The sequence below is a fragment of the Schistocerca nitens genome, chromosome 11, assembly GCF_023898315.1.
Source record: "Schistocerca nitens isolate TAMUIC-IGC-003100 chromosome 11, iqSchNite1.1, whole genome shotgun sequence".
NCBI lineage: Eukaryota > Metazoa > Arthropoda > Insecta > Orthoptera > Acrididae > Schistocerca > Schistocerca nitens.
Window position 1 is genome coordinate 73,058,519 of NC_064624.1, and position 25,932 is coordinate 73,084,450.

Sequence of the window (25,932 nt, forward strand, 5' to 3'; positions counted from 1 at the left end):
AGGGATCGATATAGCAAGGAAAGAGGAGGAGATAGACAGAGACAGGGTGGGAAGATGGTCAGAGGAATTGGGGGGAAGGAGATCGACTAATAGAAAATAAGTTTTACCCGGGCCACGTTGGGTACTCAGATAAGTTTTGTAAGTGAAATGTCAAGTTTTCTTCTGCCTTAGATAATTTCACTTATATATGGTGACCGCCGCTGCAACTTTTTCATTTGAGTGACGTTGAACTGGCACAGCGTTATTAACGTCTACCACAGGCCCTTGGTTGTTTTTTCACAAGTCTTCCAAGTAAGGGGAGCTGACTGCCTCTATGTCCTTTTTACGCGACCAGCGTTCTGTTATCCTACTCCTTCTGTCTGCATGAACATACGTTAAAAACTTAGTACACTTATTCATAATCGACTTTTACCCCACAGATTTTGTGTAATAACATACCGTCTTTCTTGTTTTCTACAGATATCCGTTCACACATACTGAACGTCCCTGTAACATTTCCGTATGAACTAATCTGAACTACTACGGTGTTAGTGGTATGTCTGAGAAGTTCTTTGGTATTTTCTCTCAAGCCTGTGTGCTAAGGGAGAACTGACAGGCTGTTTGACATATGTATACGCCTGGAGCTACTGTATATTACCTCACTCTTGTCTCCAGCGCGGAAAAGAAGTAATAAAGGCAGCAGAATGTTTCAAACTCAACCTCGGATTCAGGCTTCCTACATTTTCCCAAAAATGAGAGTATCGAAGGGCGATCTGTTTTAATTGTTAAAAACCATTCAAACGCCAAGACCGCACAAATTTTTTTATTCAAGATAACCGGTTTCAGGAGTCTTACTTCTCATCTTCAGGTCTTAAACATTTTTTTTAGTAAAAGACGTTGATTTTACGTTGAACCTTCTTGTGCATGACGATCAGCACAAAATGAATATGTTTCAATACAAATAATGTTTAAGACATGGAGATGACAGATAAGACTCCTGAAATCGGTAGTCTCGAATGAAAAACATTTTGTGCGATCTTGTCTGCTGAACGATTTTTAACATTTTTTCCAACAGTTTTCGTGTGAATAACGGCCCATTTCTCTTCTTCTCCACGAATTTCCACGTACATATCCTGAACATGTCTGAAGAACTTCATTACGTCGTTAATTAAAACTTCTGGGCCAAGAGGCCGTGATCGAACGGTAGAACATCTTCCGCCTGACGTTTCGGTGACAGCTGCAGGCAACATTTTCTGCGGTGAGCCGACCATTGGTTCCTGGGTATTGTTAGAACTGTTTGTCGGAAAAACTGATCATCACATTAAAAATTCTATGCAATTTATCCAAAACCTGAAGGAGATTACTATCAGCCCAAGTGATAATCATTGCAGTTTCGATGTGGTATCCCTGTTCACCATGGTTTCGATTGACGAAGCTCCTTCTTCCACAGCTGACACGTTTCCTACTGGTATAATAGCCTTGTTTCGACACTCCCTATCCACGACTTATTTTCAGGATAACAGTGAGTTCTACCAAGGTATTGAAGGAGTGGCAATGGGAAGCCCTCCAAGTCCGGTTGTTGTCAATCTTTTTATGGAATTTTTTGAACAGCAGGCGCTGCAGTCAGGCAGTTAAAGTTATTTGAAGTGGTATCGGTATGTGGATGGTACTTTTGTGATATGGACTCACTGTGAGGAGGAACTGAATGGTTTCTTGTTGCATTTAAATAGTATTTATCCGAACACACAGTGTACTATGGAGACATAGAGTAATGGACTGCTTAATTTTTGGATCTTACAGTAATAACATTGAAGATGGGACCTCAGGTCAGAAGATATATAGGAGGGTAGGAAAGGTACACATAGCGATCGTTACCTCCATAAGGATTCCATGTAGTTGCGGTAAGGTTTATGTTAAAACAACAAAAAGAAGTGTTGATAATCGCCTGGGACATACCGACAGAATGGCTGTACCGGATTATGTTTTTGAAGACGGTGATCATGAAATAAAATGTAGTCAGGTGAGCGCGCCACCTAAGACACTGCATTACTATGGACATACACTGAAGAGCCAAACAAACTGGTACACCTGTCTAATATCGTGTAGGGCGCCCGCGAGCACGCAGAAGTGCTGCAACCCGACGTGGCATGGACTCGGTTGATGTCTGAGTAGCCGTCTTAGATTGTTTGCATATGATGCTGTCATTTACCGTCTTGTACAGTCATCAGATGATCAAAACCACGTGCAAAATGATTTAGATATCTGTACGGTGCGAAAAGTGCCTATTGGCCCTGAATAAAGAAAACTGCGAAGTTATTCACATGAATACTAAAAGAAATCAATTAAATTTCGATTATGTGGTAAGTCACACAAATCTGAGGGCTGTAATTCGACTGAATACTTAGGGATAACTATTACAAATAACCTAAATTGGAACGGTCACATAGATAATATTGTGGGTAGAGCAAACCAAAGACTGTGATTCATTGGCAGAACACTTAAAAGGTGCAACAGATCTACCAAAGAGACTGCTTACACTACGGTTGTCCGCCCTATTCTGGAGTACTGCTGTGCGGTGTGGGATCCGCATCATGTGGGACTGACGGATGACATTGAAAAAGTACAAAGAAGGGCGGCTCCTTTTGTATTATCGCTAAACAGGGGAGATAGTGTCACAGACATGATACGTGAATTTGAGTGGCAATGATAAAAACAAAGGCGTTTTGGAAACTTCCTGGCAGATTAAAGCTGTATGGCGGGCCCAGACTCGAACTCGAGACCCTTGCCTTTCGAGGACAAGTGCTCTACCAAGTGAGCTACCCCAGCACGACTCACACTCCGTCCTCACAGCTTTACAACTGCCAGTACTTCGCCCCCCACATTCCAAATTATGCAGAAGCTCTCCTGCAAACCTTGCACAACTAGCACTCCTGAAAGAAAGGATATTGCGGAGACATGGCTTAGCCACAGCCTGAAGTGAATTCACACTATGAATCCTGCAGGACAGCCCATAAATCCGTAAGAATATGAGGGGATGGAGATATCTTCTGGACAGCTCGTTGTAAGGCATCCTGCGGAGTTGGGTGTGCAGTGTTTCAGAAGAGTGCTCCTGGAGCCACACTTTTGCATTGTCCTGCTGGAATTGCCCAAGTTCGTTTGAATTCACAATGGACACGAATAGACGCAGGTCATCAGAGAGGATGCTTACGTACGTGTCACGTGTCAAAGTTCAAAATGGTTCACATGCCTCTGAGCACTATGGGACTTAACTTCTGAGGTCATCAGTCCCCTAGAACTTAGGACTACTTAAACCTAACTAACCTAAGGACAGCACACACACATCCATGCCCGAGGCAGGATTCGAACCTGCGACCGTAGCGGTGGCGCGGTTCCAGGCTAAAGCGCCTAGAACCGCTCGGCCACCCTGGCCGGCGTGTCAGAGTGGTATCAAAGCATATCAGGGGTCCCAAATCACTCAAACTGCACACGCCGCACACCATTACAGAGCCTCCACTAACTTGGACAGTTCCCTGCTTACAAGAAGGATCCGTTGATTCATGAGGTTGGGTATTCGCTCGATACGATTTAAACGAGACTCGTCCCACCAGCCAACATTTTTCCAGTCATCAACATCTGTATACGAGTGTGCCTTCGGTTCCGAAAGCCTGTATCGTTGTTATTTCGTTGAATAGTTCGTTCGCTGACACTTATTGACGGCCCGGCATTGAAATCTGCAGCAATTTGGGGTAGGGATGCACTTGTGCCACGTTGAACGATTCTTTTCCGTCGTCGTTGGTCCCGTTATTACAGATTCTTTTTCCGGCCGCAGTGCTGCCGGACATTTAATGTTTTATGGGATTTCTGATATTCACGTTACACTCTTGCAATGGCCTTAAGGGAAAATCCTCACTTCATCGCTACCTCGGAGATGCTGTGCCCCATCGCTCGTGCGTCGACTGTAACACCACGTTCAAACTCACTTAAATCTTCATAAAATGCCATTGTAACAGCAGTAACCACACACACACACACACACACACACACACACACACACACATACACAGATATGTATATACAGAGTGGTCCATTGATAGTGACTGGGCCTAAAATCTCACGAAATAAGCATCAAACGAAGAAACTACAAGGAACGAAACTCGTCTACCTTGAAAGGGGAAACCAGATGACGCTATGGTTGGCCGGCTAGATGGCGCTGCCATAGGACAAACGGATATCAACTGCGTTCTTTTTAAATAGGAACCCCCATTTTTTATTACATATTCGTGTAGTACGTAAAGAAATATGATTATTTTAGTTGGACCACTTTTTCGCTTTGTGATAGTTGGCGCTGTAATAGTCACAAACGTATAAGTACGTGGTATCACGTAACATTCCACCAGTGCGGACGGTATTTGCTTCGTGATACATTACCCGTGTTAAAATGGGCCGTTTACCAATTGCGGAAAACGTCGATATAGTGTTGATGTATGGCTCTTGTGATCAAAATGCCCAACGGGCGCGTGCCATGTACACTGCTCGGTATCCTGGACGACATCATCCAAGAGTCCGGACCGTTCACTGGATAGTTACGTTATTTAAGGAAACAGGAACTGTTCAGCCGCATGTGAAACGTCAACCACGACCTGCAACAAATGATGATGCCCAAGTAGGTGTTTTAGCTGCTATCGCGCCTAATCCGCCCATCAGTAGCAGACAAATTCCGCGAGAATCAGGAATCTCTACATCAACATCGACTGCACCTATAACATATTTCTATGTACCAGGAATTGCATGGCGACGACTTCGAACGTCGTGTACAGTTGAGCCACTGGGCACAAGACAAATTACGGAACGATGACAGATTTTTTTTTTTCACGCGTTCTATTTAGCGACGAAGCGTCATTCACCAACAGCAGTAACGTAAACCGGGTATAATATGCACTATTGGGCAACGGAAAATCCACGATGGCTGTGTAACGTGAGCGGTGAAATACATACCAGTGAATAGAACCAAAATGTTTTCGCTAGTATGTATTTTACCGCTTACGTTACGCGAGATTCTCGCACATTACACTAGTGCCCTCTCTCGTGAGATGTGTTCCATAGCGCAAGCTTCAGCTGTTTCACACTAGGACACAGGTAAATTGGTTCCATATTTTCTATTTTACATAGATGTTTTCAAATTGTCTGAGATGTTTCATTTATTAAGACAGAAGGTTTGAATTAGCACAACTTTTAATAATTTTGATGCGCTTGTGTATGTATCCATGGATTTTAATGTGCGCAAGTGTCTGGCACATTTCACAAGTGCCCTCTCTCTGCGAAACCATCTGCCCTACAGCTCTCACACTCTCGTCACGATAGTTGGCTGGTTCAGAAGGCTCTGAGCACTATGCGACTTAACTTCTGAGGGCATCAGTTGCCTAGAACGTAGAACTAATTAAACCTAAGTAACCTAAGGACATCACACACATCCATGCCCGAGGCAGGATTCACGATAGTTCATAGGCGAAGTACTGGTGCTAAATTGTTCGCAATTACCCTGTGCCTATAATCATGTTGTGCAAATGGAGATGATGTCTACATTATTGACGACGCCTTTGGCACAATTGTTTTATTGATCTCCAATGTGGGATGTAATTTTTGTAAGTAACTAAAAGATTTTGTTCCTGCATTACTCTGGTAATTTCACGGTTACTTAAGCTTTAGTGTTTTTTCTTTCTTAATTCCGATGCTAAGGTTTTGCTAATTGTTAAGAATGTTAATAAATCTCTATCCGCCCGGCGGATTTGTGTCGAGGTCCGGTGAGTCGGCCAGTCTGTGGATGGTTTTTAGGTGGTTTTCTACCTGCCTCCGCGAATGGAGGCTGGTTGTCCATATTCCACCTCAGCTACACTATGTCGGCGATCGCTGCGCAAACAAGTTCTCCACACGTACGCGTACACCGCCATTACTCTACCACGCAAACATAGGGGTTATACTCGTCTGGTGTGAGACGTTCCCTGGGGGGGGGGGGGGTCCACCAGGGGTCAAACCACACAATAACCCTGGGTTCGGTGAGGGGTGGCGGAAGAGGCGAAGTGGACTGCGGTAGTCGTCGTGGGGTTGCGGACCACTGCGGCTGCGGCGGGGACGAAGCCTCTCCGTCGTTTGTAGGTCCCCAGTTAACATAATATAGCATAACAAGGACACAGAAGCATTGTTAATTCGCTATGATTGAAATGTGTTCATTTGCAGTAGAAGAACGTAACACTATTTGGTACAGTATGTAGAGAACTACATGAATATTCACCCAAATGCCATTTACTAAGATCCTGTGTCAGCCAGTACAACACAACATTGTTTTATACATCTGCACGTGTAGCAGGGCTTCCATCAAGATTACCTACCTGCCTATGTGTAGCGTATAAGATAACCAGAATATATGTATAAAATACGAGGGTGGTTTGAAAAGTTTTCGGAATCACCACGAGAGGTCAGCGCTAGCACAACGACTTTTTCACGTGACATTCACTGGACTGCTGCGTGTAAACACGTGCCACGGAAGACAGTTGTGGCGGTGACGTGGCTCTGTTGCTGTTCCCGCGTAGTGATTTGCGAAGATGGAAAAAATCGAGATTCGAGCGTGATTAAGTACTTTGTCAAGAAAGGTATGAAAGCCAAGGACATTCGTGGCGATTTCCAGAATACACTGTGTGACTCTACTCCCTCATATTCAAATGTCGCCAAGTAGACAAATGAATTTAAATTTGTTTGGGAGAGCTTAGACGATGATCCGCGCAGTGGTCGGTCAACATGTGTCACTACTCCAGAAAACATTGCAAAAGTGCACGAAATGGTCACGGAGGATCGCCGATTGAAAGTGCGTGAAATTGCTCACACCTGCCAGATGTCATCTGAAAAGGTATTGAGACAGGTGTTACGATAAATGAAGGAAAACCCCCAGTTGGGAAACGGGGCCAAAATTAGTTGGTTATTGTAGAGTTACAATTTACAATTTCTTTATTGATTACTTCAACGATTAAAAGTCATTTCCTTATCACTTGACCAGTAACAAATCCAAAAAAGCTAGTAGGCATGACTGCCTTTTCAAAACAATTTACTTTACAGTTAAGGCCAAGCCATTTTACTTAAAACCGACTTTGGCAAAACATTTGATAACAAATCAAAATTTTCCAAGTAATGAAACTAAAAACTTTACTTTACCGTTAATAGCAAAGCCATTTTACTTAAAACAGACTTTGATATAGCATTTAATAACAAAATTAATTTTCCAAGTAATGAAACAAAAAAAAACACCAATTTGCATACAGTTTTGCTACCGAACACGTAGGGAGCCAACTTCTTTTAAACTTTGGCACAACACGATATTAAATTATAAGGGCTCGCTGACAGGGAGGCAGAACTAGCATTTTCAAAGTAAAGATGCAGTCATTCACCTTTTACAATAACTACGAATTTTAATGCCACGTAATTTTAAAAGCCTACCAATGAAAGGGAAACTTAACCTTTCTAAACAGTGGCCAAAAGCAATCAGAGTAGAATACGACCGTTTAACATTTAACAATAACTAACAACTTTAATAGCACGTCCTGCCACCAAGATGTCCTGGGATAAAGATAACTAACCAACAGGGTGTAGGGGTAGCCACCATTGTCTCCCAAAGAATGCTCAGGCTAGAAGCGGACTAACAGACCCACAGCGCCTCACATTCAGCAATCACATCGACCTCACGCGTGGCCAGGGGAGGAGGAGGAATCAAATCAGGAACCACAATCCCTGCCCAAAAATACACTTCCTCCCAGGCACTACTAATAAGGAGCCAAAAGATCACTGTCAATAATTACACCGGCGACAGGGACAGGAAATCCGAACGTAGGAGGCCACAAGGCAGGAGAGACGCTGGTTGCACAGAATAAAATTTTTCAATTAACATCTAAACCTTTAACCAACTTAACTTGCAGTTTAGCAGAGAAACAGCAGGTGAACTCCGATGCAAAGGTTCCTCACACCCGACCGTGTCCACGTCGCCAGCGTACCCAGCTGGGCACAGTCACGCAGCCACGCGCTCTGTCACCGGAGCCCTCGTCTTCTCTGCACCCACGGCGGCGAAATACCACTCCTCAGGTGAGGCGACTTACTAGTCCACCATTCCCGCCTCCAGACGGAAAATTTAAAGACGTCCGTTGCCGCTCCCACCAAGTAGTGAGTCGGAACCACAGCCGTGGCCCCCTGGTGCTCACAGCAAGAGCTTACAGCCCTGTCCCGTCAACTCGTCCCACTCGTCTCGCACCGCCAGGATAGACCACGCGGCTTCTCGGAACAACAGCCAACTCTCAACGGCACGCCACGCCGCGGTCTCAACTACGACATTATCTAATTCCCGATTTTAGAAACCCGACCGACTGACTCGTCACCAGCCGTCCGCGGTGGTCTAGCGGTTCTAGGCGCTCAGTCCAGAGCCGCGCGACTGCTACGGTCGCAGGTTCGAATCCTGCCTCGGGCATGGATGTGTGTGATGTCCTTAGGTTAGTTAGGTTTAAGTAGTTCTAAGTTCTAGGGGACTGATGACCATAGATGTTAAGTCCCATAGTGCTCAGAGCCATTTGAACCATTTTTGACTCCTCACCGCTAGGCAACCAACCGACCATCCCCCCAACGATCTAATCCCCTTACAGGAAGCAACGACTCGAAGATCGATAAGACCAGACACGCGGCCAGAGGGGAATCTCAACAGAATCGTACGCAGCATAACGATAAATATGAAAGAATCAATTAACGATGGAATGGAAGGACCCAGAACAATCTTTACAGCGCGATATATGTTGAGAGCCGACACACGGCTCAGGTATATCACATTTTATCTGAATAATTGGAAATGAAAAAAATTTCCTACGAGTTGGATGCCGCGACTGTTAACGCTGGATCAGAAACGCACAAGAATGAACATATCGGAACAACGTTTGTCCCGTTTTAGGAGAACGAAGAAGAATTTCTGCGCCGTTCTGTGACCACAGATGAAACCTGGGTGCACCACTATACCCCAGAGACAAAACAACAGTCAAAGCAGTGGAATCATGCTGATTCTCTGCCACCAAAGAAAGCAAAGACAATTCCTTCAGCGGGAAAGGTCATGGCTTCAGTGTTCTGGGAGGCAAAAGGGATTCTGTTCGTAGATTGTCTCCCCACTGGGCAAACAATTATTGGAGAATACTACGCTAACCTAACGGACAAATTGCAACAAAAAATAAGCGAAAAAGGCCAGGTTTAGCGAGGAACAAAGTCATCTTCCATCAAGTCAATGCGTGCCCGCACACATGTGCCGTCGCCATGGCAAAATTACACGAACTAAGGTATGAAATGTTGCCACACCAGGCTTATTCACCTGATACGGCTCCGTCAGAGTTCTATCTCTTCTCAAAACTGAAATTTTTTTTTGGTGGACGAAGGTTCACTTCAAACGAAGAATTGATAGCCTGAGTTGACAACTATTTTTCAGACCTGGAGGAAACTCATTTTCGAGATGGGTTCAAGGCACTGGAACATCGTTGGACCAAGTGCATTAATGTAAAAGGAGAGTACATTGAAAAATAAAATAGTTTCAGTGATGTAAGTACTTTTTTCTATTCCGTTCCGACAACTTTTCAAACCACCCTCGTACACTGCATTCGTTTAGAAGGTAGGTGAATAATAAACAGTTGTGCTGTAAATAGTGTCCTCTATCACGGTCACTATACCTCCCAACCAGTGGAAAAGTATGTAACGTTGGCAGTAAAACTTGTACAAAAAATTTCAAGACAGCACTACGTTTGGTTGCAAGAAGAACACATCTATGGTTGGGAAGTGTAGCACTCAACAAGTCGAATTTATTTGCAAGCAGTGTAGAAACATATTTGAGGGAGGTGGATGGTTTAAATTCCCTTGCCACAAACATACGATTATAAAGAGAATCAATGGCCCTTTTTGGAGAAAACGAATGGGCTGTTCATAAAAATAAAATACTTGCTAAACATAAAGGGAGCTTAAATTTCAACACAAAAGCACGGGTATAGATGTTACATGGAGGTAATGCAAATTTTTCTATAGTGCTGTTCAATCTCTCATTCATCTCATGTACCTCCCATCACCTCCTACAGCAATGTGTGGAAGTATTTTTCTACTTTTTAAGCTTTGTAGATCTCACCTACATGTCTTGAATGTGACGTATTTGATTTGTTTACTTCAATTAACGGCGTTTCTTTCGTTCTTATAAGAATGCTAAACCCTAGCTTGTAAACAGGGATTATTGTCTTTTTCTTACAGCACTCAAGTAAAGAGGAAGAAAACTGATGAGTAGAGCATACGTTCATCATGTGTAGTTTATGGGAAGATAACATATTTATACAGACATAATTCCATTTTTATTCTTTTCTTGAACAGGATCTCACTATCCGTTGCTACAAAATGTAAGGATTTATTTTGTTGTTAATAGTCTCTGCATACACATTCAGCGAGAGAATGTATCGGCTTGAGGATATTATTGTACCTAAACAGTCTACAGTCGCTGAGATGCAGTGAATTACGTACCTGTCATATATGAAACACGTCGTCTGAAGGAATATGAATTCCAACTTTGTCCACTTGTAATGAGTAAGTTTTGACCAGAGCTTCTGAGTACAGTTCCTTCCGTACTCGGATAGAGACCCTTAATAACACTTGCTTCGGTAGTGTCTCCGTCATATATATATCCAAAATCCGACCCGTAATTAATGCGATACCGTTCATGATAATTACTCGTTTCGTGCAATGTCTGAAAAAGAAAATGCCCACAAAAATTACTTAGGAAATCACTTTAAAGGATGCAAAGAGAGGCAAAAAGAACAAATCATTCATAGAGAAATATAAAAATTTAGATACCAACAGTGTATTAGTATTTCACATTTTAATGACTAAAAATATGTTAAAGAGGAGTTATCTACATTATGATTTTTGGCTTAAAGCCAGCAAAACCCTTTCAATGAAAGAACACAAGACTTCCCTTTTCTGATATTGCTAAGCATTCGTTTTTGCTTTTGGGCTTCCAAGGATAACGCTAATGTCAACCTAATGCTGGAAGTCCAGTGCCACTGCTTTTGGTATATGACTGGCTGCAAAAGTCTTCTGCCTCCTTATATTAAACAAATTCCTGCAGACTTACGCAACTGCCTTTGCACCATTTTTCCTGGACAACTTAAATTATCCATTGACAGTACGCAAGTTTGATAGGAATTAAACAGACCAGTAACAGAATACAAGGCACTTATCGAAACATTTAAATTATTCATTAACACGCGTGGATAGGCATCTGACGCGTCCAGACAGAACATATTTCCAAAGTGACAGGAGCATTATACTCGGATGGTCGTGTTATATAATTTATATAGTACGAGAAATTATCGGTAATAATTAGTAAATTTCCCAGCTAAACACCTTTGCTAAAGGACTGAAGAAGGAGTCACCCATGAGGAGGTGTGCATATCTGAACCAAAGTAAGGTATTTAATTTTGATACAGCCTGCCCCTTGAGACATGCTGTGTGGGGGAGGAGGGGGGGAGGCTGCTGGATATGGCAGCAGAATTGAATTCGTAATTAGTGGAGTAAGGCTAGAAAACCGTAATGTCACACTCTTCATAACCTGGTTACCAAATTGCAAATTCCAGCAGGATAACGCAAGATCCCAGAATACGGTTCACGTCTCTCATACCTTGAAGAATTTACGGATGCTAGACTGGTCTGCTCTGTCCCCTGTGTGGCTCACGTGGTACATGTCTGGGATGAAAGCGAAATCCACACACACTTCCATCCCAGTATGTCATCAGCAATGTTAATGAAATGAATAAGCGTGGTCTATAGATACGGTTGTTCTTTCACTCCACATCGAAAACAAAATTTATTCGTGCCTGTAGGGATTATACCTGGTAGTGATATTGATAATGGGCATCAGTCCTGAGTGGTACAATAGGTTTGCTCACTTAATACTGTTATGTGGTCAACATCTCCAAAAAGTTTGATCGAACTGGACATGTGCTTCATGGTATAACACTTCTCATTTCAGTCACTGTACAACATGTAAAGTCTCAACGCTTTTCGCTTCAGTGACTCGGTGGAGGTATATACCCTTCCCAACAAAAATTAAACACAAAGGGTACATACGCCACATGTCTTACTACCGTTATGTCGCTACTTGTATTTGTTTATATTTTTTATTGCACGTCATACTCTATATTTGCATCAATGAACGATATCGAAGTGCGTACGTCATAAAAATGGGATTAGGTCGAGTAAGATGTATTTTAGTCTTGCCTGTCCTCAGTGCTGCCAAATGCTCCAACATAAACGACACCCTGGTTCAGTTTCTTTTCTGTTGAGAATAAAACCAAGCAGAACAGCGCGTAAGTATTAACTCGTCACAAGTTTAGCTACATTAATCTCTTTATCTCACACAACAGGATTTTATGACTTAGTGTGGACACGTGTCATAGTGTACGGACGTGTTCTTCTGCTTCCATTAGAAGTCTCTACAGTTTACTTCCGATGTTTTCATTTCCAGAGGGGCCTACACTTTAATGCTTTCAGATATTACTTTCCCAAATTATAATGTGCTAAGAGATGAACAACAAATAATTCCTAAAATTAACAATGAAAGCTCTCTCTGGGATGGTGAATGGGAATTCGGTGCCTAACTTTGATAGCGTCAAGACATATGTCAATGAATGACAATAATTAATTTTCAACCGTCGAAGTAGAGTCATGTACACTACACTTTTATTTACAAAAATGAAACTGCCCGCCGCGCGGAGTGGCCGCGCGGTCTCAGCCGCCATGTCACGGACAGCGCAGCCGCTCCCGCCGGAGCTTCGAGTCCTCCCTCGGGCGTGGGTGTATGTGTTGTTCTTAGCATAAGTTAGTGTGTAAGCCTAGGGACTGATGAGCCCAGCAGTTTTGTCCCTTGAGAATTCACACACATTTGAACATTTTTTTTAAATTGCCGCTATGTACAACCTTTATTTGCATTTTTTAAATAGAGGGATGTATATTTAACGTAACAGACTTACAGCAATTAGCTTTGCATACCATTTCTCCTACTTTTTGAATTTGCTCCACTTATTGATATTCTGCCCCAGATATCATTCGCTGTTAATTTATTGATTCAATGATTGTGTTCCCTAAATTGCATCAACATCAGTGACTTCCAATATTGTGTAACAAGGCAGAAGAAGTGAATGCTAGATCTGTCGTAGACTGTACTAAAAATCACTTACTGCTACTGTTATTCTGCCCATTTTCTTAAATACAAGAACTTTTTCTATATGGTTTTTAATGTACTACAATTTACAAGACCATTGTCTGAAAATACTTGCATCGACTGTAGTGTTATATACAACTTCTAAATTATGGATCTACTTCTGAATAGTTCCCACACAGGGAAGTGTCGTAGGTCCGCTGTTGCTTTCTATCTACATAAATGATCTTTTGGATAGGGTGGATAGCAATGTGCGGCTCTTTGCTGATGATGCTGTGATGTATGGGAAGGTGTCGTCGTTGAGTGACTGTAGGAGGATACAAGATGACTTGGACAGAATTTGTGATTGGTCTAAAGAATGGCAGCTAACTCTAAATATAGATAAATGTAAATTAATGCAGATGAATAGGAAAAAGAATCCAGTAGTGTTTGAATACTCCATTAGTAGTCTAGCGCTTGACGCAGTCACGTCGATTAAATATTTCGGCGTAACATTGCAGAGCGATATGAAGTGGGACAAGCATGTAATGGCAGTTGTGGGGAAGGCGGATTGTCGTCTGCGGTTCATTGGTAGAATTTTGGGAAGATGTGGTTCATCTGTAAAGGAGACCGCTTATAAAACACTAATACGACCTATTCTTGAGTACTGCTCGAGCGTTTGGGATCCCTATCAGGTCGGATTGGGGAGGACATAGAAGCAATTCAGAGGCGGGCTGCTAGATTTGTTACTGGTAGGTTTGATCATCACGCGAGTGTTACGGAAATGCTTCAGGAACTCGGGTGGGGGTCTCTAGAGGAAAGGGGGCGTTCTTTTCGTGAATCGCTACTGAGAAAATTTTGAGAACCAGCATTTGAGGCTGACTGCGGTACAATTTTACTGCCGCCAACTTATATTTCGCGGAAAGAGCACAAAGATAAGATGAGAGCGATTAGGGCTCGTACAGAGGCATATAGGCAGTTATTTTTACCTCGTGCTGTTTGGGAGTGGAACAGGGAGAGAAGATGCTAGTTGTGGTACGAGGTACCCTCCGCCACGCACCGTATCGTGGATTGCGGAGTATGTATGCAGATGTAGATGTAGAAGTACAACAGCCTACCAGTTTTATTATGCAAAGTACCTTTATTGCACTATGTACATGTTTCCATTACTGGTCAGTCTCGACGCTTGGCCACTTTCAGATGTCTGCGAATACAATGCCAAAAGAATAGTAAACAGGTGAGACGCACTGGTGAACCACCCTACGCTTCCGTATTACGGTTCTTGTCACATTAGTCACATAACGAGGGTGATGCGCGTCCCACATTTAAAACCTGTTTCCTGCTATCTGGAGACTGATATTAATTCCTACAGACACATATCGAACGTTTACATACACTCATAAAGAAAAGTTTTTGCATCACCCCGGTTCCCAGAACTCCTGAAGACACACTTTGACTGGATATTGTATCTCAGACAGAAACCCCTGTGACTGTTCAGAGCTCTCACTAAACCCGCCCAGAGATGTAAACAACCTTGCACGAGAAGCGCCTATTAGACGGAGGGGGTCCGACAGTCGTTCCACCAGGAAGGAGGTACACGGCCCGTGTTGTCTGTAGTTCAATCGTGCCTAGACGGTCAGTACCGCGGTTCGATCGCGTCCGCATTGTTACTTTGTGCTAGGAAGGGCTCTCAGCAAGAAAAGGGTCCAGGCGTCTCGGAGTGAACCGAAGCGATCTTGTTCGGACATGGAGGAGATACAGAGAGACAGGAGCTGTCCATGACATGCCTCGCTTAGTCCACCGAAGGTCTACTACTGCAGTGGATGACCGCTACCTACGGATTACGGCTCGCACGATCTCTGATAGCAACGCCACCATGTTGAATAATGCTATTTATGCAGCCACAGGACGTCCTGTTAAGACTCAAACTGCGAGCAATACGCTGCATGATGCGAAACTTCACCACCTACGTCCATGGCCAGGTCCATCTTTGCACCACAACACCATGCAGCGCGGTACAGATGGGCCCAATGACATGCCGAATGAACCGCTCAGGATTGGCATCACGTTCTTTTCACCGCGAGTGTCGCATATACCTTCAAGCAGACAATCGTTGGAGACGTGTTTGGAGGCAACGCGGTCAGGCTGAACGCCTTAGACACACTGTCCAGTGAATGCGGCAAGGTGGAGGTTCCCTGCCGTTTTGGTGTGGCATTATGTGGGGCCGACGTACGCAGCTGTTGGTCACGGAAGGCGCCGTAACGGATGTACGATACGTGAGTACCATCCTCCGACTGATAGTACACTATTTTCAGCAGCATATTAGTGAGGCATACGTCTGCATGGACGAGAATTCGCGCCCCCATCGTGCACAGCCTGTGAATGAGTTCCTTCAGGACAACGACATCGCTCGACCAGAGTGGCTAGCATGTTCTCCGGATATGAACCCTATTGTACATGCCTAGGATAGATTAAAAAGATCTGTTTATGGACGACGTGACCCGCCAACCACTTTGAGGGACCTACGCCGTTAAGGAGTGTGACAATCTGGACCAACAGTGCCTTGATGAACTTGTGGATAATATGTCACAATGAATACAGGCATGCATCAATGCAAGAGGAGGTGCTACTGGGTATTAGAGGTACCGGTGTGTACAGCAGTGTGGATCACCGCCTCTGAAGGTCTCGCTGTATGGTGGTAAAACATGCAATGTGTGGTTTTCATGAGCAATAAGAAGGGTGGAAATGATGTTTATGTTGATCTCTGTTCCAATTTTCTGTATAGGTTCCGGAACTCTCGGACCCGAGGTGATGCAAGACTTTTTTTGATGTGTGTAAGACTGTGATAAACAACTGTTCAAACTCTTCAGATTCCCCTGAAATAAATTCAATTTTAGGAGAGAAAATACCATTTCACATTTTTAGAAATTATTATAATTATCTAAATGGATAAAAGTAGACTGGTCAGATAACTAACACAATCAGAAACGCAGGACACAGTGTAGAATAAACAGTAATGTTACAAAACAGACTCAATGAGTTGGCGTCATGCCTTGAGTGTGTGGAAGAATCATTGCAACGGTAGTTATGTACTGGAAATATTGGGGAGAGCGAAGTAGCTGATAAGAAGCATGATCCAAATGCAAAGTAATTACAAAAATGTTATGAGAAAGAAATGCAAAGAAGTGAAATAAAAGATAATTATGAAATGAGGGCACAATACTACATTAATAGCAAAGGATTATAAATTCTTCTGTTTGACTGAGTACATTTGACAGACTGAAAATTAATTGGAACATGGCATAAAAGCACAAGGAGATAGCATCAACGACATTAAAGGAGAGATTCGGGTAATTAGTCATACTGCACAAGGTGTAAGACGCAGTGGTGTCCTGACCTTCATTGCTTACATATTCCATCCTCGCAATCATATTCCGCGTATCAAGATGCTTCATTCGAACCCAAACTAGATAAGCTACGGTCAATGTTGTATGAATTCATGTAAATGATATGCAAATAACTAGTAAATCGCAATTGCGCACCGAGATTGAAACACTCGAGGCTGGCGTACACACACACATTCCAGACACGACGGTCACTGGAGCCTTTAGTTTGGGAGAGGCAGATCGCGCCTTGCAGGCCGGTCACTTCAGAGGACGATTCAGCCTATTTACGACGGCTGATGACCACCCGTGAAGCGGACAGCATTTGCCCGAGTGAAAGGGGAGAACGACCTGGTGTTCGCCTTAAAAGCAAATTCCACTACATTGTGTGGGAGCGCCCAACCTACACATTCTTTACAAACATGCAGTTTCAGAGGTTTTCACAGGGAGACTGCAAACGCCAAACGCCGATGCTGCAGATTTCCGGATTGGTCGCCTTAAACGAAACGTCATTCTCCAGTTTTAGAAGAGCAATGCTGATTGACAGATGATATTTCTGACGCCTTGAGCTGAAGGAGTAATAGAAGAGACAAAAAGATATACCCCTTCACGTCTGGCGTGGAGAGGGCCGTTCCATTGTCGCTCTTGGAACGAGAACACGTAATGAGAGTGTATGCGCTCGTACGTGTACTCAAAAAGCGAGGAACAAGTCTCTCCTCAGTACTTCACTGGGAGAGCACCTCTGTCGAGAGCAAATCGGAGTTCGACTCTATATTGAGTCCTTGCGATTAAGCAATGTTTACTGTGTTGGCCGCCACACTTATTGTGTGGTGTGAACGGACTGAGTAATAGTTAAATGCCTGCGAGCGAATTTTTGAGTGGCATCGCGGTGTACTGATATCTGACCGGTGTACCACGCCAATAGTTAGACTAGGGGCGAATAGGAATCCTTGACTTCATCAAGGCGTAGGGAGAGTTTGATTGGCGAAGGTCAATCCAGATAGAACAAGAGTTACCTTATTTGTCAGGAATGAGCGGCGCAGACAGCAGTCATTGCAGCTTACGGTATCGGGCGCTACAGCTCTTGCGAGCACCATATTTCCTCCACAACAGTACACTTCACTGCATTTCACACGCGACAGCATCAATCATACCTAACAACATTCTAACAGATAATTATTCAAGTTTAGTAGATGTGGCTCTCAGCCATTCTGCCAAGTCAATAACAATCTAAAACTTTGTATAAAAATTTCATTAGTAAATCCTATCCTTAAGAGGTAACTTCACATTCTGAAAAGAACCCCGAAATAACTTGTTCAGTTCACAAATAAAAGTGCCATTGTGATTTCTCAGAGTTTTTTCAAAATAAATAATAATTTTCGTTAGTTTCATGTTTTTCTTACACTAACTAGCACTACTCCAGTACCAAAGTATCCCACTAGTTATGTAAGAAATGTTGTGCATTTTTTGTGTCACTTCCTTACAGCGGACGACTCCAGAAGATTTTTATTGCTAAGAGTTTTTCAGGTATTTCTCTTTAGAACGTTAGGAGCGTCTGTCTGACTTCTGTAGTAGTGTGGGGGTGTAAATGGCATCTTGCAGGAGCCAAAGGGTAAAGGTTACATCTCTGATTAATCCGTTGTGCGGAATGACAGAATAGCACTCACACACTCACAAAGGGATTAAAGAAATAGATTAGTAATTCGACAGAGTAAATGCAAAGTAAATTTAAATATTTCAGAAAAAAGTGAGTAAGTTAGGTACTGGAGCCAAAAATATTCTAGTTATTTAGAAAAAGGAATGATGAGAAGAGAATGAACCTGAAAACAATTTAAGAGTCAAGTCAAACCTGCAAAGACAAACAACTGGGTGTGCAGAAGTGTTATGTCTGCTAGAGAGGGAGTTGAAGTTAGGTAGGTAAAAGGGATAGATATACAGCAAGAAATGGAGGAACTGTAGAAAAAGAACCGATGCAGCATTTGTTTACTCAGTTGCTTAATAAACTGCACAATGCTAAATGAGATTTGCAGAATACGTATGTGGGAAGCATGAGCTCAGCAGGAATGATATCGTGTAGTACAGTGTGGTATTGTTTTATTAATTTGAAATGTAAGGCAGTTGGGATTTTACATTCTGAACTTTCAATAGGGCTGTTATAGAACATTTATCAAGTAAATGGCATGAAAAAAGAAAGAAAATTTATTTTGTTGAAGTCTATTACAGTTAATGGGGTTTCATGCACTTGTGGAGCGAGAAAGAAGCTTCGCAATTTTAAGGACTTCCAAGATTAAACTATGGAAGCTCACTTTACCAAAGGCAGATCAAGAAGAGCTAAACTTTAGTTTAAAAAGATATCTGCTTAAAACGAGCGTACTATGTCAATCGGATAGTACTTTGAAGAAATATTAAAGAAAGTGTAACACCCAGATTGTCGCTCGGATACTGGAAATATAATAGAAAATTCGTGCAGGAGATTATATACATCCACATAAATAGGCTGTAAGTCAAATGACTTTGAGTGGCAGAGCGTGCTTCTGGTAGCACTAACTGATCCCCTCTTCCTTGTTCCATTCGTGAATGGCGCGTTGGAAAAATGATTGCCAGTAAACCTCTGTATTACCTATAATTTCTCGAATTTTCTCGTTGAGGTAGTTTCACGAGACGTATGACGGAAGAAGTAATACGTTTTCCGACTCTTCCCGGAACGCATAGTAGTTCTCGCAGTGATGCACAATTCCTCTCTTGTCGAGCCTGCCACTGGAATTAGTGGAGTATGTCTGCAACGCTCTCGCACCGACTAAATAACCCCTTCCTCCCTCTATTTCTCTCTTCTCCCACCCCTCTCCCCCCTCTCTCTCTCACTCACTCACTCATTCTCCCATTGTCTCTGTATGTCTCTCTCTTCTATCAGTCCTAGCAGGTAATGATAGGAGATAGATAAACTGCGCTCAGGAATAGGTCGAACAAGTACGAGGGTATTTCGGAAAGTAGGAAAGAGGAACAGAAGAGTTTTGGCGAGCAAGTTGCCAACACTGGTGTTAACCTTGAACCGTTAGCTTCTCCTCGCGGTCGCTCGGCAATTGAACGTTGCTTCTGGTTGGAGTAGGATGGCTGCGCCGATTCAGAATCCCGCCAAATGCGAAGTGCGCTCCGTCATACGTTTTCTTCATGCAAAAAGCCAGCGACCAGCGGATATTCACAAAGAAATTGTTATGGGAACATTATGAATCGACAAACGAAATGGTGTCGTCATTTCTCAGAAGGTAGGACCAATGTTCGTGACGAACAAAGAACAGGTCGGCCATCTGTGATCTCTGAAGCCCTTCTTTAGAGAACGGAGGAAGCAATTGGCCGGCCGCGGTGGCCGAGCGGTTATAGGCGCTTCAGTCCGGAACCGCATGACTGCTACGGTCGCAGGTTCGAATCCTGCCTTGGGCATGGATGTGCGTGATGAGCTTAGGTTAGTTAGGTTTAAGTAGTTCTAAGTTCTAGGGGACTGATGACCTCAGATGTTGTCCCATGGTGCTCAGAGCCATTTGAACCATTTTGAGGAAGCAATTCGTGCGAATAGACGTCTCACATTGAATGAATTGCATCAGATTACACCGGACGTGTCAATGACAAATCTTTATGACATTGACTGTGAAGTTAGGGTACAGGAATTTGTGTGCGCGCTGGGTTCCAATACAACAGAAGAACACAAAAAGAAAAGGATGGGCTTTGCACTGGACTTCCTCACAAAGTATGCTGAACCAGGTGATGAATTCCTTGATCACATTGTGACAGGTGACGAGACGTGGGTTTATCTCCTGAATCCAAGCAACAATCAGTGCAATGGCGCCATTCGAATTCACCAAAAGCCAATAAGTGCAAAACGTCGATATCAGCGAAGAAAATCATGGTTTCTGTTTTTATGGACAGACAAGGGATTATTCTGTTGGAATTTATGCCTCCTGGAACGGCAATTAATGCTGCTGCATATTGCCAGACTTTGAAACATCTTCGAAGGGCAATTCAAAACAAACGCAGGGGAATGCTGACAAGTGGAGTCCGCTTGCTTCGTGACAACGCTCGGCCTCACACAGCGCTCGTAACCAAACCACTACTCAGACAATTCAAATGGGACATATTGGACCATCCGCCATACAGCCCGGACCTTGCGCCCACCGACCTTCATGTCTTCCGTTACCTGAAGTCACATCTTGGTGGAAAATCATTCCATGACGATGAAGAGATCAAAGATGAAGTTGAAATGTGGTTTCGACAACTATGACTGTGGGATACAAAAGCTTATGCACCGACTTAACAAACAGGAGTAATTATGTCGGAAAATAACAAATAATCCAGTTAATAAGATGTGTACTGACGTTTTCTAAATAAATGTTCTATTTAAGGACTGCAAGCCACTGTATCTTTACTTTTCGAAATGCCCTCGTACTTCTTGTGTGGAAGAGTGCAAAGAGTCGCCCTATGAATCTCAATCTACTATTTCGTTTTCCTGCTATTTGTTTCATCTGGTCACTCTGCTTAAGATCGCTTCGGATGGTAACCCTCACATAGTTTATAGAAGAATAATTTCTTATCAGTAATTACACAGAAGTGGAATTTTTTGTCCTGGATATGTGTAAAATACTCCATTTATTTACACTCAAGGTGAACAGGCAGCCCATGCACAAATGTTTTCAATCCTTCTATCTAAATAATCGAATGATTTGAAGGACGCAAATGAAGCAACGTCCATCCGGACGTCAGCAGTGCATGGGGTGGCACCCCTTGCCTCCGCAGACCCAAAGAATTGGTGCTGGCGGACCTACAGTTCGATGTGGGTACTGAAACCTTGTGCTACTTGCCTGTTTCCGCATTAACAAAAAATACAATGGGTGAAACATGAAATAGGTAACAGAAAAATCCGACTTATCTGCCTAGCTATCGAGCCACACTTTTAGCAGGACGCTGAACAAAATACGTTTTCAGTTTCCTTCAAGATTCGTAGGGATCCAGGTGAAACCGAATTTTTGTAATGGGGTGCAATTATCAATAAGGTTCCAAGTCACTAAAAAGTGAATGTAAGAATAGCAAAAAATAAAAAAAATATGGCTGTGTATTGCTTATACTTTTCTGGTTTCAAAATATAAACTGTAGCAATCAATTTAATATGGTTGTAGCACAACGTTAATATTGCTCCTAGGCAAAATTCTAATAAATCACTGACTTACTTACACATTTACTCAGTCATTAATTTAGTTTATTTTCCACTGCGTGAGCAAGTTCAACAAAATTTTACACCTAATACAAGTCAGTTTGTGTCCCAATACTGTAACATTTCCAAGTCAAGGATATAACTTGCTACTTACGATTTCTACAATATGACCCTTTGGTGCTTTTATCAGCCACCGACAATAACTGCTACGGATAGTAAACTCTCCTGAAGTTCCTGACAAAACAAAGTCACATTCTGAAGTCTCAGTGCAGGCAGTGGGGCTTGTGAGAGTGTATCCTTCATAACAAGAGCAAACTGTTTCATGTTCCACAGTTTCACATTTCTGTGAGCAGTTGCCATTATTTTCCGTACAGCGATCATCGTGAGGCATTGCTGAAACAAAAACCATAAATTCTGAAATAGCGTAAGTAACGTCACCTGGAGAATTTATAATAATACCATAAATTTCTAAGAAATATATTAAAATATTTCCAAATGTATATTATCAATATTCCCTTTTAAAATGAATGTTGTACTAAACAATTACAAATCAGAATGGTAGCTTTAACTTTGACAGAGCTAAGAACATGAGTACTCTTCCAAATCGTTCTTCATTCGTAGTATGGGAAGTAGTAAAGCCGTAGATCAGAGAAAACAAAATGAATCAAAGCGCAGTATCCGGAAATTTACCTTGCAGATTCGAAGTGGACATTTGGGCCATCAACAGTCTGAAACGTATATTTCTTGCCACAGTCTCTCAAATATTGCTTCTGTGATTGAATTAATAACTTCAATCATAAAACGTGTTACGTTAATACGTCTACCATTCCAACACTTCATACAATTCTGAACCGATGTTCTCGAAGGTAAACCGACCGCAGAGAAGCAAATCGATTCCATGAAAACAAAAGTGACAAATGACGAGAGTTCCATCAAAATAATTTGTAAGGAGACACAATTTTTCTTTCTAACTTGACGCACATGTGATAGGTATAATCTGACAGGCGACTTGGGTAATGAACATTAGTACGTTTTGTTCATTGGAGCCTGTTTTCTGTGGTAAAATTATATATTAGGATCGATGATCAAAATGGACTACACGGGCATGCAGAAATACTCTTTTCTCTTTAACCCAATATATGAACTATCAGAGAAAAATGAGAGAGAGGGAGAGAGAGATACAACAACAAAGAAAACTGCAAATGGGCTGCAGGTTTGTGTAGCTGTCACACGAATACGCCAGGATGATGTTTCTGTTTTTAACCTAGAGGGCAGGATCTCTAGCATATCCTCACTTAATGTACTAGGCAAATTGCTTGTTACAGTACTCCATCTCTTGTACAGTTTCCCTAAATTTCTTCCGCCAGTGAATTTATAACTGGGAATCTATACCTCAAGTTTTCTTAATTCCTATGGCATAAATGTTCCTTCCATTTTCTCCTCCTTTGATTTATTTTTTCTTTTAGGTTATACATTCCTAAAAATTGTCGTATATCTTCTGTCTATTTATAATCTTCCCTTGAACATCCTTCCATTCTTCTCAGAATGCTCGTTTCTGGAGCCTGTATTCTTGTTTCTTGGTGTATTGTTGTAGTCCAAGCTGCATTTCCCCGTGTAATGGTTGGTACTGTTATGTTTCGATAAGCATCACCTGGAACTCTTTCTTGGCTTTATTCTGAAAGTTTTATACCATGATTCACATATGAAAGAAAATTAAATTTTTATTTCACTTCATACTTTTGTTCATATGTGATATCACAGTCCAGATATTTAAAATTTCTTATTAGCTCCAACATTTTGTTATTCGAGAGCATTTTTGATCTTACTGCTTGTATGCGCTACAAAGACCTCCCTTTCGTTTTATCTACATAGATTTTTACGTTGTAACCTGAAGCCATCTGGTGTAACTTACACAACCCCACCTGAAAGTTATCTCAATTCTCTACAATCAGAACTAAGTCCTCTCTATATACAAAAAGCAAAGTCCTGCGTAACTGACAGACTGATTCATCTTCACCCAGCCCAAACGCTAAGGATACATACTTGAAATCTTATACTGTAGCGAAATACCTACTCTAAGTGGCTGGAATAGGGTGATACACCATGTGATCAAAAGTATCCGGACACCTGGCTGAAAATGACTTACAAGTTCGTAGCGCCCCCCATTGGTTCAAATGGTCTGAGCACTATGGGACTAAACATCTGAGATCATCAGTCCCCTAGAACTTAGTACTACTTAAACCTAACTAACCTAAGGACATCACACACAACCATGCCCAAAGCAGGATTCGAACCTGCGACTGTAGCGGTCTCACGGTTCCAGACTGAAGCACGTAGGATCACTCGGCCACTTCAGCCGGCTCCTCCATTGGTAATGTTGGAATATGGTGTTGCCCCACCTTTAGCGTTGATAACAGCTTCCACTCTCCCTAACCTACGTCCAATCAGGGGCAGGAAGGTTTCTTGGGGAATGGCAGCCCACTCTTCACGGAGTGCTGCACTGAGGAGAGGTATCGACGTCGGTCGGTGAGGCCTGGCACGAAGTCGGCGTTCCAAAACATCCCAAAGGTGATCTACAGGTTTCAGGTGAGGAATCTGTGCACGCCAGTCCATTACAGGAATGTTATTGTTGTGTAACCACTCCGCCACAGGACGTGCATTACCAACAGGTGCTTAATCGTGCTGAAAGGTGCAATCACCGTTCCGGAATTGCTCTTCAACAGTTGGAAACGAGAAGGTGCTTAAAACATCAATGTATGTCTGTGCTGTGACAGTGCCACGCAAAACAACAAGGTGTGCAAGCCCCCACCATGAAAAATACGACCACACCATAATGCCACCGACTCCGAAATTTACTATCGGCACTACACACGCTGGCAGTGATGTTCACCGGGTATTTTCCTTACCCACAGACTGGCATCGTATCGCCACAATGTGTACGGTGATTCGTCACTCCACACAACGTTTTTCTACTGTTCAATCGTCCAATGTTTACGCTCCTTACACCAAGCAAGGCGTCGTTTGGCATTTACCGGCGTCATGTGTGCCTTATGAGCAGCCGGTCGCCCATGAAATCCAAGTATTCTCACCTCTCGTCTAACTTGCAGTGGATCCTGATGCAGTTTGGAATTCTTGCGTAATGGCCTGAATAGATGTCTGCCTATTACACATTACGACCCTCTCCAAGGCCGGTCGCTGTGGCCGAGTGATTCTAGGCGTTTCAGCCCAGAACTGCGCTGTTGCTATGGTCGCAGGTTCGAATCCTGCCTTGGGCATCGATGTATGTGATGTCCTTAGGTTAAGTTAGGTTTAAGTAGTTCTACGTCTAGGGGACTCATGATGACCTCTGATGTTAAGTCCCAAAGTGCTTAAAGCCATTTGACCCTGTTCAACTGTCGGCAGTTTCTGTCAGTCAACAAATGAGGTTGGCCTGTACGCTTTTGTGCTGTACGTGTCCCTTCATGTTTCCACTTGACTATCGCATTGGAAACAGTGGACTTTTTGATGTTTAGAAGTGTGGAAACCTCGTGTACATACGTATGCCACAAGTGACACCCAATCACCTGACCACATTCGAAGTCCGTCAGTTCTGCGGAGCGCCCCATTCTGCTCTCTCACGATGTCTAATGACTACTGAGATCGCAGATATGGAGTACCCGGCAGTAGGTGGCAGCACAATGCACCTAACGTGAAAAACGTGTTTTCGGGAGTGTCCTGATACTTATGATTACATAGTGTAGGGGTTTTTGAAAATTGTGTCTTTGAAGGCAGTTTAGAAGCTAGGCCAACGATTATTGGTATTTGGTTTCTCAGTCAGAAGTAAGGAAATACGTGTTTCAGCATTCTTTGAAATTCCACCACTAATGGGGTAAAACGCTGGGCGAAATATTTTTTAAATAAAGAATTACTATAATACTGCTAAATTAATTTTAAGGCTATATCAGAGAGAAACGGTATTTCACTTTGTAACATTATGTGATTGCCTTATCATTTTAAATCATTAATTAATCGAGCAGTCGCTCGGCAACAGCCACAGTTAGCAAATAATGTTGCGAGAATGTAAAAGGTGAACGATCTGTGACGTAACCTGTTTATTGTCGAAGCGCCGTCAGAGATGCAGTGAGTTATTGACT

At 42.7% G+C, this 25,932-nt stretch overlaps 1 protein-coding gene across 1 annotated transcript in view; it reads right to left on the reverse strand.

Moving 5' to 3' along the window:
• LOC126212940 (uncharacterized) overlaps positions 1-25,932 on the reverse strand; it is a 483,964-nt gene that overhangs the window by 328,793 nt on the left and 129,239 nt on the right. The window contains exons 6-7 of the mRNA XM_049940457.1: positions 21,954-22,192; positions 10,543-10,765 (exon numbers count right to left, since the gene is read on the reverse strand). Coding sequence (XP_049796414.1) covers positions 10,543-10,765; positions 21,954-22,192 — 462 coding nt within the window. The remainder of the gene's footprint in view (positions 1-10,542; positions 10,766-21,953; positions 22,193-25,932) is intronic.